The sequence below is a fragment of the Idiotropiscis lumnitzeri genome, chromosome 16, assembly GCF_059441095.1.
Source record: "Idiotropiscis lumnitzeri isolate Australia: NSW breed Sydney's pygmy pipehorse chromosome 16, RoL_Ilum_1.0, whole genome shotgun sequence".
Classification (NCBI taxonomy): Eukaryota; Metazoa; Chordata; class Actinopteri; order Syngnathiformes; family Syngnathidae; genus Idiotropiscis; species Idiotropiscis lumnitzeri.
The window spans coordinates 5,243,164-5,260,650 of NC_142406.1; the positions used below are offsets into that span (position 1 = coordinate 5,243,164).

Sequence of the window (17,487 nt, forward strand, 5' to 3'; positions counted from 1 at the left end):
CAGGCTTGCGATGCAGGCGTGAATAATGTGCCACAATTCTTAACCAATCAGGAGTCGAACACTCGGGCTAATTCTGATTGGCTGTTTACTATTTGATTAAAATGACACCTGGTCTGATTAGAAAATACAAACAAGCGCACACGAACAAACACAAGGTATAAAAAGGTGGTTACAACCTTGAGATGCATGGTTTTCATGGTTTCTGAACCTGCATCTTTGATTTTCCACAAATTATTTCCCTGGGGCCGATTCCGAATTTGAGCCAGCTCAGTCTCACGTTCCTGAAAAGAGAAATTATTGTGAATTTTGTGCAACCTTTCATGGTGGATAATTTATCAGACAGGGAGGATAGGTCGGAGGAACTATACAACCCACACTGTATTGACCTACCAGTTTTTGTTTCTGGGTGAGATCAGCTGTGGTTGTTTTGGCTGCTTGGGTAGCCATGAGCCTGTTTTGCACAAGTTTATTGCTTGGTGTAGCCAACTGATTTGCCGTGGGTTGCTGGGTGCTTCGCCCTGCTGGGGAGGTTGTACGCTCATGGCATCGCTCTTCAAATCGTTCCAGGAAAGACTTAACCTGTACACCTTTTAGGCATAAAACAAAAACAGTTTGTTATAATGTGCAGGAAGGCGCAAGTTAACATTTCCTATTCTTTGACGCAACTACGACAGCTATCAAACAAAAACCTTTCAAGCTTGATTGACGGCAAAGTGAGGACAAATGCAAAAATGTTCACGCCGTTATCGTTGTGCAACATTCAACAGTAAGCATTAGGGCTGAACGATTAATCGTTTTTGGATCTAAATTTATTTGTGATATGAGACCTATGGATTTCCACCCAAGCTCACGACTCAGAAGCGGCACGTTATTTGGGACAGGTCGCGCCAACAAAACAGCTGCAAACAGGTTTAAAAAAAAAAAAAAGCGCGCCACACAGTCACCCATCATCCTGCTTTCCCAGCAGCCAAGTAGTGTAACCAACTAAAGGCAGAGGTGGTGCATGCAACCTCGAGCAACTAGAAAAAAAACTTAAGATAAATGCTAAAGTGAACTACGTGTCGTAATAGACCAGAATAAGTGCTTTGGTATGAAGGTCACATTTCAAGGAGATTTGGCTCGAACTGCGTTAAGTCAAAAAGCAACTAGCTATTTGTAGAAAAATGGCATTATCATTAAAAAGTATTTATTGGGACTGTAATGTATGCTTTTCATTTGTTGAACTGTAGACATGTTTACATGAAAATGTTAAATTTGAAAAATGAAAAGCAGAGAATAAATATATATGATCCTTGTATATAATCTATTCAGAAATACTTAGTTTTACACTCAACATTACTGTGAAGGGATTCAATTTATAGCATATGAATTTCGGGTCAGATGGCAAAATCTTCAGCCTCAGTTTGAAGCAGTAAAATCCCTGTCAGAAATATGGAGGGAAACAAATAATCTCACATTTATGAATTAGTAAGAAACTCAATAAATTATTTTTTACATACAGGCACACAATTATATTTGATTGCATACTTAAGGCGAGGGTGAGAAAAGCAGTCGGTCGTACTTCATTGGACCATTTTAAAAGGGAAAAAGGACTGCTTCACTCACACCGCCTCTTAAGGGTTGAAGCTTCAATTGAGAAAATCGTGAATTGAATGGAAATTGCAATATATGTCAGGATATTTGCAAATTCAATTTTTCCCGAGAATTGTTAAGCCCTAATAAGCAGCATTATACTTTACCAGGACTTGCAACAGCTTTCTTCGCAAGAGGGCCAGCGGGGCTGGAAATAGTTGGTTTAGTACAGAGCTGTGGTTTCCAAAGACTGGGATCAAAATTGGGATCACTTGAAGCGGCATCTGTTTTGAGAGAGCTTTGAAGCACTGATCGTGAAGATTGGGACTCCGGCGGCACAACAGTTGCCTTGACTGAGGCTTTCTGGGGCCTTGTTGCTGAATTAAGTGTTGATTTAGTTGCAGGGGTGGCAGTCACCTCAGGGCATGACCTCATGGAGGGGTGTGCTGCCTGTTGAGAGAAAATCGATTCTTATCGTCATGGTCCAGTGCAGCATTCCCACAGTTTCCTTGAAAAATTAACTTAGTTATTTTACTGATTACATCATTTTAAAATTAACTGAGGCGTTTTAAAAGTCACTTTATTTTTCACCTTCAGCAAATACCAATGCCGGTTTTTGGTTCCAAAAAAAATAGATTACAGATTAATTAACCATCATGTGGTGTTTATTTTGAGTTAAACATTTTTTTTTTGTTCACGGTCAAAAATGACCATTTCATGAAAGGCCTCAACACACCAATCTGACGTCAGATATTGATGCCAACTGTCACGTCAGCCTTGAAGTCGGCACGTCAGACTGGAAAATGACGGAAGCACACACCCCAAAAGCCGGCGGGGATGCCAACTACTCCGTACCTTCTGCGCATGCGTGAGAAGTAGTACCGCTACATGCCATTGGCGCTGATAGTCACCGCATAGAATAACGGATGAGATGTGAAGCAAAGTTCATTTAGCAGTTCTAGTCAAAATGTGTCAACAGTTGAGTGTACATCGAAGCACTTATTTGGGGTATTTCCAACTCTGCATTTTTTTATTTAGCGATTAGCACGCTTAGCGCCTACTCATTCGCCTCCAATGAGAAAACACTGCTTGTTAGTGGGGTCGTTTATTTTTCCACCAAAGAGGAGAGGAGCTGCATCACCCAGCTCCTTGCTGCTTCTACGGACGGATTTATATTTCGTACAAATAAAGTCCAAGCTGCTGCGGCGCAAGCTATCTCAGCGCCTAGCATTCAAGTAGTCAAGTAGGAGCGGCAGCTTGACGTAGACGTATTGCTTTTTTTTTTTTTTTTAGAAGAACTAGATAGGCGCTGGTTAGTGTGACCTGTTTACAGTAATATGCCGCAGATTCATGGGTGAGTGGAATCAGTGCCTTTTAAGACAAAAAAAAAAAACGCAGCTTTGACGATCTCAAAATTGCATTGTCTGACATCACGATTTATGTTCCAAAACAATAAATCGTCCAGTCTTAAACCAGGTCTCTCATTAGGAATAAAATCTTAATCGGAATGGGCTTGATCGGGTGTGAAGCTTTTTTTTCCAATTCCGATCAGGTTTTTACTGTGTCCATGTAAACGTAGCCAGTGTTTTATTTATTGATTGTTTTATCACTCATGGCTTTAGATCTTTTAACCGTTTGTGAATACGTTGTCGGGCAGACCTTTTCTTTTGAGACGTTTGCAAAGGCTTCACATGATCGCGGACTCATTAGTACTCTGCTGCAAGCCGGCTTCGGTTTGTTAATCAATGCCAACTTGAACGAAGCAGTACTTGGGAACTCAACCAAGCCTCCCATTTTTGACTTCCTGTAAAATTGTCTTGATGACTGAATGAGGATTCCGCCTGACAGCGAATATAGGCACTGCCTAAGTATCGGATCGGGACTTGTCAGCAACAGATACTTTAAAACCAAAGACTTGGATTTGGACTTGTGTCACAAAAAAAGCGTGATCGGGACATCTCTAATTCAGACTGCTCACAAAATTTAAAAAAAAAAAGTTTCTGTTAGTGTAGTTGGAAAGACAGAAAATGATGTTTACTAATAATTTTAAATTATATAGATAACTTGCCTGATTTGAGAGTGATGAATACTTGCTCTCTGTTGAGCTGGTCACCACAGGATCAACAGTGGTTTGTTTAATGGAAGCAGACACTTTTGCATCTCTGCAGGCTGACTTGAAACCAAAAGCTGGAGCAGGCTTTGTCGGGGCTTTCTCTTTTTGAATATTGACATGGCTTAAGTCATCTTCCCAAGTTTCAATGGTGGCAGCAAGCATGGCCAATTTTTCTCTCCGCCTCACTGGAGTTTCTGAGTGCAGAGTGGGGCCTGAAGTTGAGACAACAACATTTGTTCTCGACAGAGACAGATGTGTAGAGTCTTCATCAATCGAGTCTGGAAAGGTGAAACATAAGTTAGGCAATCACAATCTGTAAAGGGAGAAAATAAAAACGGCAAAACTACTTCCTCGTTCTGCGGAATCAGTGTGGCGTAATTGTTGCCACTATTTACTATCTGGGTGGGTTTTTTTTGTCGACAATAACGAGTGAAAAAAGTCACGTTTGCTGGCTTGTTTGTTTAAAATCGATCCCTGTGGTGGAGTGATAGACCGATTATCGGTTGGGCCAAATATCGGGGCTGATAGTTGGCTTTTTCTTTTTTTACATTTTTTTTTAACTCTCAAGGCCGATAAATTAAAAGACATCAGCCTTGAAAGTTTAAAAAAAAAAAAAAAAAGGAAAGGCTGACACCGATAATCGGCAAAATGCTAAATATCGGCCCTGGCAATCACTAATCTGGACACCCCGAGGATACAGCATATATTTTACGTCTTCTCACAATATTGAACCACGTCTACAATTTTATATGTACCATGCAGTGCTGTTTTCGTCAACGATGAAATTTCTTTTTTTCGTGACGATGACGAGAGCGACACTCGGTAGGCTACTTCGTTCTGATAACAGCAAGCTGTTACAATTGGAGAAGACATACGTTTGATCGCGTTTGGACCTGTGGTACTGTATTCGAACAAGTCTATGTTATTTAAATGATTGAGTTTCTGTTTATTTATGTTGTTTTAAGGCAGCGCTTCTCAATTATTTTGTTACGCCCCCCCCCTTAGCAAAAAGTAAACGCCCCTACCACACCACTCACTCTCCACCACAACAATAGCATTTTCGTTCCAAAACAAAACTACACAGAAGTGTTAATACTCGCGCACACAATAGGCAAGGAGAGCACCACTGCCAACTACTAGAGTGGATGTGCAATTACACTTTATTGTAGTACGGCAGGGAAAAAAAAGCATGATCCTCAGGGTCACACGCGCCCCCCTCAGCATCGCACTGCGCCCCTCCCTATCTGTTTGTAATGCATAATCCTTAGTAGTCAATCAGGAAGTCTGTGCTATTGGATGGAAACCTTGTATGCCAATTTTTAATTCAACTAAAACCTTTTTTGACTTGGGAAATTTACGAAAACTAAAACTTTTTTCCAGCGACGGTCTGTTTAGTTTCTACAATGTAGAGCATAGTGTAGGGTGATGCTTTTACAAACCAAAAGCTTCCGTGTTCTAAAATTAAAAAAAAAATAAATAAATAAAAAAAATAGTAACATCGCACATCCTACGATGTGACTATTGTGCATGCGCACATCGCCATCGCGCTGATCAAACGGCATATCGTGCAGGCCTACTAACAACCATCTGCGCTTACACTCATACCTAGGGGCAATTTCAAATTTCCCCATTGTGGGACTAATAAAGGACATCTTTATCTTTATCTTTATCTTTAGAGTGTTCAATCAACCTGTCATATAGGTTTTGAATGTGGGAGGAAACCGGAGTACCCGGAGGAAACCCACGCGGGCTCGGGGAGAACATGCAAACTCCACACAGGAAGGCCGGGTCGGGCTCGAACTCACGACCTCTGCACTGTGAAGCCATTGTGTTAACCAGTCGTCCACCGTGCCGCCCGTGTAAAATACCGTACACATGAATTATGTATATTTTCCTTCTTTTTTTCGCGGTCCAGAATAGTTGTTGTTGTGCAGTGAAGATTGCGTTTTTAGCGGTCAGTATCAATCAAACTGTACAAATTAACAACTTTTAGAATGACACAAATAATCTGATCAGTATTGGATCTGTAACGGGCAATCCTTGGTGTCGCTATAAGTTATGAAAAATAAAAATAAAAACAATTTAAAATGTCATCGACCCATCACTGCTGGTAGTTGCAAAGGCCCTTCATAGCTGCTCGCAGCTCTAGTTTTATAGCATGTGTTATAATTTTATAGTATATGTAGCATGTTTTTCCAAAAATCATGCAGCCCTGGTTTTAATCAACTTGGAGTGCTGGCAAAAATAAAAAATAATTAAATAGAAAAAATAAATAAATAAATAAATAATGCTTACCAGTGCCATCCCAGCATTTCCTTTGTTCAGCAAGCCTCTGTAGACGTGACTTCATCGTAGCGGCAGGGGGAGCTGAACTTTCTACTGGGTCTTCCATGCTCTTCAGTACAACAGGATTAACAGGCATGATGTCATCAACCCCAGACTTCTGCATTTTGGGACTTGCAGCCATAGCAATATTTTCTGACACTGACAAAACAGATTTCAACTCTGCATGTGGAGTCTGGGCAAATAGTTGGGCTTCAGACGCCTCCGTAGTAGAAGTAGGTCCGACACATGAAGGGGCAATAGGGGGTTTCTTGTCTGTTGGTGGATCTGGGAGAACAAGGGTTGGCGGTTGCTTTTGATTCTTTTGTTCCTCTGCAGGCTTAACATTTTCTGCTGAGCACCTGCGCTTGGATGGAGAAGGTTTCAAGGATGTCTGAGGAACTGGGAGAAATGAAAACAAATAAGATGGGATGAAGTTGTAGGGCCGGGCGATAATTCAATATCTATAACGTCGGGCCAAATCCTCATAAATCACACTTTGGTAAATGTCTTTTTTTTTTTTTTTTTTTAAATCTATACTATTGGTCACTGCTGGAGGAGCAACTTTGCTCCTTAAATTGTACACAAAACAGTTATTTGTAGTAGGTAATAAGAACTAATTATCAATATTTACTGATAATAAATAGTTACATATTATAAACATTTTTCAGCCAAATTGCCCAGCGCTACTATGTACGTCAGGTTTAAAAAGGCATTTATTTAATCTACCGTATTTTTACGACCATAAGACGCGCTGCATCAAAGGGCGCAACACCAGTTGAGGGTGCTATTTCCGTGTATATTAGGCGCGCTGCGCGGCCAGCTGGCTGGCTAACTCAGCTCTCGCCAGCTGGCTGGCTAACTCAGCTCTCGCCAGCTGGCTGGCTAACTCAGCTCTCGCCAGCTGGCTGGCTAACTCAGCTCTCGCCAGCTGGCTGGCTAACTCAGCTCTCGCCAGCTGGCTGGCTAACTCAGCTCTCGCCAGCTGGCTGGCTAACTCAGCTCTCGCCAGCTGGCTGGCTAACTCAGCTCTCGCCAGCTGGCTGGCTGGCTAACTCAGCTCTCGCCAGCTGGCTGGCTGGCTAACTCAGCTCTCGCCAGCTGGCTGGCTAACTCAGCTCTCGCCAGCTGGCTGGCTAACTCAGCTCTCGCCAGCTGGCTGGCTAACTCAGCTCTCGCCAGCTGGCTGGCTAACTCAGCTCTCGCCAGCTGGCTGGCTAACTCAGCTCTCGCCAGCTGGCTGGCTAACTCAGCTCTCGCCAGCTGGCTGGCTAACTCAGCTCTCGCCAGCTGGCTGGCTGGCTAACTCAGCTCTCGCCAGCTGGCTGGCTAACTCAGCTCTCGCCAGCTAGCTGGCTAACTCAGCTCGCGCCAGCTAGCTGGCTAACTCAGCTCGCGCCAGCTAGCTGGCTAACTCAGCTCGCGCCAGCTATGTCCTGAAACTATTAGGAATAACTGCTCTAACCAATACAAGGTGTCATGGCTATACGTCCACTAGACAATGTCAGGGGAGGGACTTCACTGGTCACCACACTCCTTAGAGTCACGGTTTCAAATCAAAACCAAAAAAACTCAGCATACAAGGAAACAATGAAACAAAGAAATAAGATTAACACAAAACATGTATCTCTCATGCCATCTATATACCCAAAAGAAATAAAAATAACAAAAAGATTATAGCAATGGTTTCTTGGGAGCCACTCAGCCTTAGCCAATTACAGCAATGGCTTCTTGGGAGCCACTCAGACTCAGCCAATCACATAGCTGTTTAGAGAGATGTGCATGGCTGTTTAGAGAGATGTGCTGTTGTGCTTTGAGCTTTTTGTCTGTTTTCTAAACCTGGGACGTTTCTTGCTTGCAATAACATAAATGATAAGACAGACTACAACATTGTGGACAGCTGCCCTTTTGTCCAGCTTTCTCCCACACCATCACCCAAACACCATAGTCACATAATGTATAAGCGGTCAATTAGAAGCGTAGATGACTCAGACTTTGACCAGCAGGGTGTGCTAACATGCACGCTGAACAGCCCACTCATTAAAAGGGTTGATGGTCGTGAGTGATACTTAGTCCATATAATGGGCGCGTCGCTTTACAAGGCGCCTCGTTTGTTTAGCGGAAGATTTGGGACTTTAAAGTGCGCCCTATGGTCCGGAAAATACGGTATATATTGGCCATTTTGTTGTGTTGAATCTCACTAAAGGTGAAGTCGTGTATGAGTAAATAAAATTACCTAAATTGAACCTTTTTCTCTGAGTCCTTACATTTCAATAGTATAATCAAAATATCCATATTGTTTCATCGAACGACATGAAATACTTGTATATCATGAAATACTTTTCAGTCATATCGCCCAGGCCTGTGAAATAGTCAATCTGGTTCATGTGACAATAATCATACCTTCAGCAATAACTGTTTTAATGATCCCATCATTTTTGTCAGCCAGTGGTTCTCGGGGTCTTTTCACTATCTGTCGCTCTGATGCATTTGGTCTTCCTGCCATCTTTTTCTGTAGGTTTTCTCTCCGGGCCCGTGTCCGCTCCAACAGTTTCTGATGGGATTCAAACATTTTGGTTGCTTTAAATTTCCAAAAAAGGGCAAAATGAAACAGCTTCCGTACAAATGACATCTGAAAGTACTGAAAAGTTGCTATGTTACATTGCTTAGATTTTTTAACACAAGTATATATATCATATGTTCAATTGTCTATAACAGGTGTACCAAAGCATGACCTTTGCATTAGAAACTGGAAAGTCGCACAATTGATCAGTCTTATGCAGTGGAACAAAAGCACGCGCCACAAAAAGGAAACTCAATTATAACTTTTTTTTTTTTAAAGAAATTATTTTTTTTTTTTTGAAACACGGCTCTACTGGCCAATGTCAGCCGTAAGCGACAGTCTCCAATTTGGAGTGAAACTCCAAAACATTTTCAGAACAACGTTGAACGTTATCTGCCTTCATAGATAATTTGGACAGTGGACAAGAATAACTGAACCCAAATGGTAAAAATAGCATTCAAAGTACATTAGTAAATACAGATCATTGCACTCTCTTCTTTGAATTAAAATATACTTCATATTTGGTGATTTTACATTTATTCCAAGACATTTTTCAAGTTAGGGCTGGGCGATATGACCTCAAATCAATACTTCGAGAAATTGATTAATTTTACCTCGATAACAATAAATGCATGGTAAATGTCCAAATGTGTTCCGAAAGGGGAAATATTGCTTTTTACATGCCTATGTCAAACTCCAGCGCATCAAAAAAAAATTATAATAATTCTCAATCGTCAAGCACGGTGTCCTCTGGCGTGCAGAGCCTCTGTACAGCCATGATTTTGATGCAAATGTGGGAAAGAATTGGCCGAGAAAACACTCCGTTCCAGTCCATAAAGATGCAAATGTCATGTTCCACCCATTTGTACCTCCACAGTCTATCAAAATAACAAAATAAAGAAAACCCCACCCATTTGCACAGTTAGAATACCGTACACTTTGTGCTTTGCTCGGAACGAAAACAGGGCCGTAAATGATGAGTGTTATGGCAAGCAAGAACTACATAGCATGGAATGACAGAACACACATGAAAAGTCTTGTCCACACAAGATAAACTCACCCGTTTGCTTTTTCTATGCAACATTAGCTCCACTTGGCATCCAACAGCCATTAATTCACACACTGCCAGCCCAGGTAAAATTTATGTACTTTTTGGCTCAGATACCCGTCAATGGCAGTGAAAGATTTTTTTAACATGGTCTGGACTGATTTACAGCATTGCACCTTAACTATGCAAGCTGTGTCACATTTCTGTTGCAGCACAAAAATGCCTACACCACTACTCCAGTCACGGGGAAAATGTTGAGCATGAGTCCACAGTGGTTAAAGTCATGACACTGGATGGAATTGAATTGACAAATTAAAAAAAAAAAAGGCTTAAGGAGATGAGTAACTCAATATTGTGGTTTCTAACCCATTAGAGAAAATGTCATATTTCTCTATTTCAATACGCCATTTTAAATTTGAAAAAGCATTTATTTTGCTAACTGCTCAAGCTTATTCGATAACTAAACAACACAAACTAACACTGACTTTGACCAATTGGAAAGTCATTATCACCAAAGTGACATTCCCATAAGAAAATCAAGTCAGAGAGAGATGTAAACTTCCTGTTACCAAAATAAACGGGATTTTTTCAAAATAAAATGGGGCATTACATGACATTTTCTCTACTGGGTTACGCCTTCAAATGTCTTCAAAAGCTTTCTTGTGCTGACGCATTATGGTAATTGAGCAGCATTCTTTTGACCAACAGTCATCTGATGCTAAATTCCTGCTATGTTGTGCGTTTATCACTGTTCTTCGGACAATTCTAAATGACCTTCAATAGATAACAAAAAAATAACAGACGTATCTCCCTTCAAAAAGGGCATCCGATTTTTAAAGCACAAAGTAGCTGTTTCCTGACTCACATACTTTGCATATTCTGAGTTGACAGTAAATGATTCACTGCAAAATAGCCACTCACTGGTTTCTTTCCACGTACTGTACTATTGGAAACGGCAATGTTATAATATTAGCATGCCATGTTGGCCAAACACTTTATATAACTAAATACTTTCATAATAATCCCTTCGTAACTCTAAATATAAATTGGTAACGGATATACGTGTTTCTACTCACCTCCGTAAAAGGATCCATTCTGGCCACGAATGTGTTGACTGATGCAATTCTAAACGCTCAATTATACTAAAATATCCCCAAAGGCAGTTCGAACGGAAGCGAATCTACCGACGGAGGTTCTTCTCTTCCTGACTTCTACTTCTGCACAAAACAACTTCGGTTCAAATTCGAATTTTAGCGCCGACCTACTGCGCAGACTCCACCCAAAGTCTTTCGACCAATCACAGGAAAGGACACTCTTTTCAAGCAGAATCACCCAATTAAAAGTCAGTGTCTTTAAAGGAGAGACGGAAGAGCGAGATAGAGAGACATAGAGAGAGAGAGAGAGAAAGAGAGAGAGAGAAAATAACTGTCAATACACCAGACCAGGGCACTATTTTTTTCAATACGCTAGGTGTGGCGCGCGAACGCTCGAGGGCTGACGTCATTGATCGCTAACTACGGCAACTACAGTAAAACAAAATACATATGGACCTATAATGCCTGCGTGCGAAAATGTTATATGTACTGATAGATTTCTTACTAATTGCCCTCGCGTCTAATGTATTTGATTTAAAAGTAAAAATGAATTTGTATGTTTTAAAGGAGTACACTGACGTAATAAGAGGTTGATTTGGGACGAAATAATGGCTTTGAGAATGGATGGATGATGGATTGGTGGATGGATGAAACACTTTTGTTCAATGATAAGCTTCCTTAATCATGGGTTTTTAGTGGAGAATTTTTTTTTGTAACTGACAATAAGAAATTGGAACATTTATTTTCGACTCGTTATTAACACCAAAGGTTTAAAGAACATCAGCCTTTGGTTATCAAACCAAACCCAAAATGAAAGGGCATTCGGATTTTGATTGTTGTTTTGTTTTTAACAAGTCTTAGTACCTGGAAACTGGCTGTCTTGTTCCCAACCTGACTCTGTGTGGCCAACGTGTAAATGGATGGCATGCACATTAAATCTTGTCCAACTAAGGTAGCAGTGTCCTTCAACAACTCGGCATAGCCAGCCATTCTAACATTTTCTCCTCAACCACAGAGTCCGTCAAGACTCAGCTGCTCTTGAGACCAGCCATGGCCACCTGTTAATTATTTTTTCCCAGAGAAATGGTCATGGTAAAGCTAATTGTCTGGGGATGTATTAGTGCAGAAGAGCCAGCACTGCCAACATGTAGTGTCACACAATTAATCAGATGATGATCCTCTACCTTTGGAAACTGGGCCGCATTCCAATTGGGTTGCAGCTCTAACAAGAAGGTAAGTGTATTGAATACAGAAGCATAGGGGGAAAGGAAAACATTAACAGAAATTTGTGACGTAAGATGGAGGAAAATAAACAGACAATTGGGAATATATCAGTGAAAATAGTATATTTCAAAAGTGTGACGTCATTAGAGATTACATGCAGCTGGAAAATATTTACTTGACAACAGTCTTTTTTGTTCAAAGTACAACTAATAGAAAAGTGACTCCGTCAAGTGAGATGTTGGAATGTATTGCTCATTAATTTTTCACAAGTAATGTATTCGTTACTAATGAGAGCATCAATTTACATGCTCACACAGCAATATGTTTTTAGAATAACAGAAAAAAAAAAGAAATATCTCCCGATGCAACAAAACCACACCTAGCTTTGTGAACCAATTTTGGCCTTTTTCAGAACTTGTGCTACTTTTTTTTACTCTGAATAATAAAAAATAACAACTGAAACTTAAGACCTTTTCAAACACACATGGAATTATTCGGTTTAGGAAACCGATGCAAGCATGTTATATACATTTCACTACTAACAGTGTTGAGGTTGGTCGCCACACAAATTAAGCACAAGAACACTTTTGTCTTGAGAATAAAATATTAAAAAACAAAACACAAAAAAATAATTTCTTACTTCAAGCGGGGAGTGCACATGTATATATATATATATATATATATATATATATATATATATAAATATATATATATATATACTGGCTACGGATGTACATCAATAACAACAACAACAACAAAATAATAGTAAAATACAAAGATGACAGTGCATTCACATTATGCAATTGAGTCTTGTGATTTCAGTCTTCTGAAGTATCATCTTCTAAGTTGGTTTGATTGGTTTCTTTATTTTTTCGCACCTCTTCCAATTTTTTGTCCTATCAAGAAAAAAAACACACCATTAATCCCAACATCTTGGTGGCAAAATATCATTCTGAAAAAAAGCATGACAATTACTTTCTCCTTGAATTTTTCATTCATCGCTGCCATCATTGCTGTGCGATTCCCCTTGTTGGCTTCCATTTTTTGATTGAGTTTCTCCTCAGCCATCTTGCTGAAATTGTTGTTCTCTTCCATTGCTTTTTGCAGCACTTCTTTTTCATGCTCACGTTTTTCCGCTAAATGCTTCAAAACCTCAGCTTCATGGTTCTGAAAAAAATATATAAATCTTCCTTTACAAATACTAGATAACTGTACAGTTTATTATATGAACAGAACATTTTAATAACTATGTTCCTCCCATTTTTGGAGACTGCCCTGGTAAAATATATACTTCAACAATTAAATAACCAACTTCTACCTTGCGTCTTTCTTCTGCAGCATCCATCTTCCTTTGAATTTCCTCCAGTGAGACATCCTTTTTCTTTGCGGGGGCCAAGGGGAAGTCACCCTTAGTGTCTGGTGTAGGAACACCAAGGATAACCTCAAAGGCTTGGCCAGAGGCCCGCTTGTCAAGCTCCTTGACCTGAATATCTATAGAGGGTGTAAAATAAAATCAGCAAATCAAAACAATTCAGTCATTTTATGAATATGAACAACTCTGACATATTCACCTTCGGGGGCTGCCATCTTAAAATGATGCCTGTTGATTTATCTTAAAAGGATCAAATGAAAAAAAAATTAATTACAACGATCACTCCAAGTAATGACACGAGACAAACCAGCACATTTCAGAAACTTATCGCAAGGACGACACCTTGTGGCCTTATACACAACTGCAACCAACCACCGCCCTTCCAAAAATGACAACAAAAAAACGGTCTTGGCATCAGCAATCATTGAATAATACCATTTTTTTGTAATTTGGATTAATTATGATGCGCGATAACGGGTTTTCCCGATCGACGGGAGCACTGGAGGCAGATACCGAACGATAACTCTTGACAAAATAATAAGGTTATTTAGGAACGCAATAGGGAGAGAAGTGGGGCTCTTTATTTTTGACACACACACACACATGCGCGCACACACGCGCGCACACACGCACATATCACACGCACACACAGACATACATGCTCGCATATATAAATATATATATAAAATCTTTTTGAGTGTGCGTGTACGTACGCGTGTGCGCGTGCGAATGCGTGTTCATTCATATACTCACAAATGATCTCCCGCCCGATTTCAATCGATGGCTTAAAAAGAAGACTAGTTGTCGTGGAAAGCAAACTCATTGCACACATCAGTTGTCTTATCGTGACCTCATTACAAAAAGGGTCAGGTGAATGCTATGATTTACGATGACTGTTTTTGGCGTGGCCTGAACAACAATGGTGGCTTTTGTTTTTCTACAGTACTGCTGTTCTTTCTCCTCTCTCGGTGGCACAGGCATTAGAATCACCATCAACAAAGACGCCTTGAGGGCGCTGTGATGAGCGGCAGCAAACAAAGACGGTCTCATATCAGTTCACAGGATAAACAAGTCGTTTGACTTCCCGAGGCGAAAGTGATAACGGAACAACATCGCCCAAAACCACGATTGTCGACGATCAAACATTTAGTTTCAATTGAACCAAAATTGAGTTGATCGTTAAAACAAACACTAAACAATGACGTCACTAAAGCGCACACAGCGAGCCTTTACGAAATGCCGCCCTGTGCCCACAACATTTTAATCATACAAATTGCTCACATGTAACACTAGAATAATTCACAGACAATCGATTCACAACACAACAGTAAAATAAAAATTATAGCGTTCAGCGTAAATTTGCAATACGCATAATTTTGGCATCATCTCTTGAAACATCATTAAACTAGATTCACGCGTGTACTTACTAATGTGTCCTGCACACTGTGCCAAATGTGGTTTGTATCACACCCACTTTGCGCCAGGTGAACGCTTCTTGCGCACAACTCGCACCAGGATGGCACTGGCATCGCGCACATAAATACTGACTGTTACAGCCAATGTCGTCATACCGGTTGCACAGCGATTGGTTGGTCAGATTTATTGTGTGCAAATGCATGGACTGAAAAAAAAACTCATTTAAATTGACTTAATTTTAACATAATTCAAATGTGCTGAACTGACATTTTCCCGTCTCACATATTTAATGATTTTCAGACAGGTTAATTTTACAAGTAATTTCATGACATCCATGCTTCGTGATTTTTTTTTTTTTGCAGGCTCGAAGGGACCGTGTGAAACAAGCTTTAAGAAATGTTGTCTCCATGCTGTTGACCCCATTTTGCTCTGTCACCATGATGATCAACATATTTTTACGATTTCTTTTTTGAATCGGAGATGCAAGTAAACTACTAGAAGAATTATTTTTGCAGTGATTCAGAATTTTCATTTTCCTCTTGCGCGTCAGTTTTTCATAATAATCATAATAAAAATAAAAATAAAAGCAGTACAGAAAAATGATGCATATAATATAATAATCATATGGATATGTGGTTCCAAAAATGAATGAATTAATAAGATATAACATTAATAATTATATAATACAATCATATCGTAAGATATATTTATCAGCTATAAATGACAACGCACAATACAATCCATATTGTGCAAGCTTTTATTGGTCAAACTAAAAAGAAAAACAGTAGAAAAAGTAACATAAAATTAAAAAAATCTGGATATAAGACACTACGTTTAAGGCATAAAGCACATAGCAAGAAATTTTTCAATGTGGTGGGTATGGAAAACACCTCATTGAGGGATGGCCAAGGGTGCCTGTGCTTGTGTTCTTCCTTAAACGTGTGCATTTCATTTGATGAAACCATCCTTGTGGAAGGTATGATAAACATTCCCTTCTCAGCCCTGAAGGTTTTGAAGAAACACAACACAAAAAGGTGCACTAAACCAGCGCTACTCAAATAGTAGGACGGGCCTGCACTAAACAGAGAAAGTCGACTCTGACTGGACTCACAGCTTTTGTATACGTACGTATTCTAAACATCACACAACAGCTGCGGAATCACACCTATCACCATGGGGAGCCAGCGCGCCTCCCTATTTGCTTGCAATACGCTGTTGCCACTCATGCACGTTCGCGTCCACCACTGCTTGTAGCCAATTCATGAAGTTGTTCAGCTTTGCGTCGCGAGTCGGCCTCGATTTTGGATAAACTCCTCAACGATGAACCCTGGAGGTGGTCTTCTTGAACGGTGCGCATCGCAGAGCAGCATGTGTTTTTAGTCGGGGCTGCTTCGGGAGAGTCAATGTTCAACAAAAAGTTCCAGCGAGGAAGCCGACTCCACAGTCGAGTGTGGCCACATTGGAACGCTCCATTGAGTGGTGTATCTGTAGCCCGGAGCTATTACGTTCCAAAGAATAAAACGTCACGTTGCCTACAGTCGAAAAATCTTCATCCAAATAAATGTGCATGGCTTCTCATTCCCACTTCAGTCTCTGTGAATATCCCGACTGGTGCTTTTATGCCATGCCTCACCGTGATCAGCAAAGAAGTTCCTCATTCTCATATAAATCAGCCACAGAGAGGTTAATCCTTTTTAAATGTAGACGTGGTCACAGGTAGGGATGTCCTCATGAATTCTGGTGCCAATTGATCACTGTTTTTGGACGTTCTAAGCAATGAAAGTACAATGATTTCCAACAAAGAGTTTGTAATGGGACCCTTTTATGACTCGGCAAAACATGGAGAGAGTTGAAGGGGGGCGCGGCTATATTCCTCATTAAAAGCAGGGGTTTTTCAAGTTCTCACTTATTTCCTAATTTCTCCAAAATGAATCTAATTTCATTTTCCTGATTAAAATATTTACAAACTGAGCTTGTTAGTGAAAAATGGGCCATCTAGGGTCATGTCGTCCTTTCAGAGACCCGGCGGAAGCTCCTTGATGTCTTTTTGTTTTGTTTTTTTTATGCTTTATTGAACAAATTGCACATGCAACAGCAGTACCGCAGTAGTCCTATCAAAATAGTGCAAAATGTCAGGGGGATAGAACATATTACAAAAAAAATAAAACAACAATAATAATGAAAAGCATAATAATAATAATAGATCAAGAGAAATAAAATGTTGCGTTTTGTATAAACAATTTACATTTACAAGTTTTCTTCTGCCTTCTTGTTCTGGCAGGCATGAATTGATTTTAAGTATAACTCAAAGTCCTTAAATACCGAAAAAAAGTGGCTTGTAATTTCCAAATTTACAATTATGTACTGTACCGATATACTGTAAAAACCCAATTCCCAATTCAAAACAAAAATGGATGTTGATGGTTGATAACGTGTTTCCAAGTTTTAGTTTTGCATACCCCCCTGAGATTGCCTTGGCCACTTGATACCCACACAAGGATAAAAGTCTATTCTTGATGCAATGGTCCCCTACCACCATGCCGTTGACAGTACTTTGAACCAGGCCGCTGAGATGAAAAATGGGTAAAACCGGATAGCGGATAGCACCTCAAACTAAAAGATCCCCCTTCCTCACCCACCATTACCAGTCCGCAAAAGTAATGGAGTTGGATGAACCGGTGCGCGGTGGAAAAAATGTTTGGACCACTGCCTTAATGGATGGATTTGGTTTGGTTTATGATGTCAAATATTTATTTAGATCTA

At 40.2% G+C, this 17,487-nt stretch overlaps 2 protein-coding genes across 3 annotated transcripts in view; both read right to left on the reverse strand.

Annotated features, from left to right (window-relative positions):
- Positions 1-8,557, reverse strand: part of LOC148321048 (anillin-like) — a 29,777-nt gene extending 21,220 nt beyond the window's left edge. Inside the window, exons 1-6 of one of the 2 annotated variants that reach the window (XM_088319542.1) lie at positions 8,411-8,557; positions 5,981-6,409; positions 3,637-3,879; positions 1,740-2,018; positions 391-587; positions 177-281 (exon numbers count right to left, since the gene is read on the reverse strand). In XM_088319542.1, coding sequence (XP_088175668.1) covers positions 177-281; positions 391-587; positions 1,740-2,018; positions 3,637-3,879; positions 5,981-6,409; positions 8,411-8,513 — 1,356 coding nt within the window. In that variant the 5' untranslated portion in view covers positions 8,514-8,557. Of the gene's footprint in view, positions 1-176; positions 282-390; positions 588-1,739; positions 2,019-3,636; positions 3,964-5,980; positions 6,410-8,410 lie in introns of both variants that reach the window. The other variant, XM_088319541.1, reaches the window with a different exon arrangement.
- A 3,486-nt stretch (positions 8,558-12,043) lies between these two features.
- On the reverse strand, positions 12,044-14,862 carry LOC148321049 (stathmin-like). Its single transcript, XM_088318819.1, has 5 exons — positions 14,736-14,862; positions 13,508-13,548; positions 13,255-13,427; positions 12,912-13,103; positions 12,044-12,832 (listed from the first exon to the last, which is right to left on the reverse strand). Exons 2-5 carry the CDS (start codon positions 13,521-13,523, stop codon positions 12,755-12,757), a joined length of 459 nt encoding a protein of 152 aa, XP_088174945.1. The 5' UTR covers positions 13,524-13,548; positions 14,736-14,862; the 3' UTR covers positions 12,044-12,754.
- Between the last annotated feature and the right edge of the window lie 2,625 nt (positions 14,863-17,487).

What these genes read in the sequence shown, in the direction of transcription:
- LOC148321049 (XM_088318819.1), bottom strand. An exon ending in CTGCAGAAGAAAGACGCAAG is followed by an intron (nt 13,104 to 13,254) that starts GTAGAAGTTGGT and finishes TATTTTTTTCAG; the next exon opens with AACCATGAAGCTGAGGTTTT. An exon ending in ATGAAAAATTCAAGGAGAAA is followed by an intron (nt 12,833 to 12,911) that starts GTAATTGTCATG and finishes TTTTCTTGATAG; the next exon opens with GACAAAAAATTGGAAGAGGT.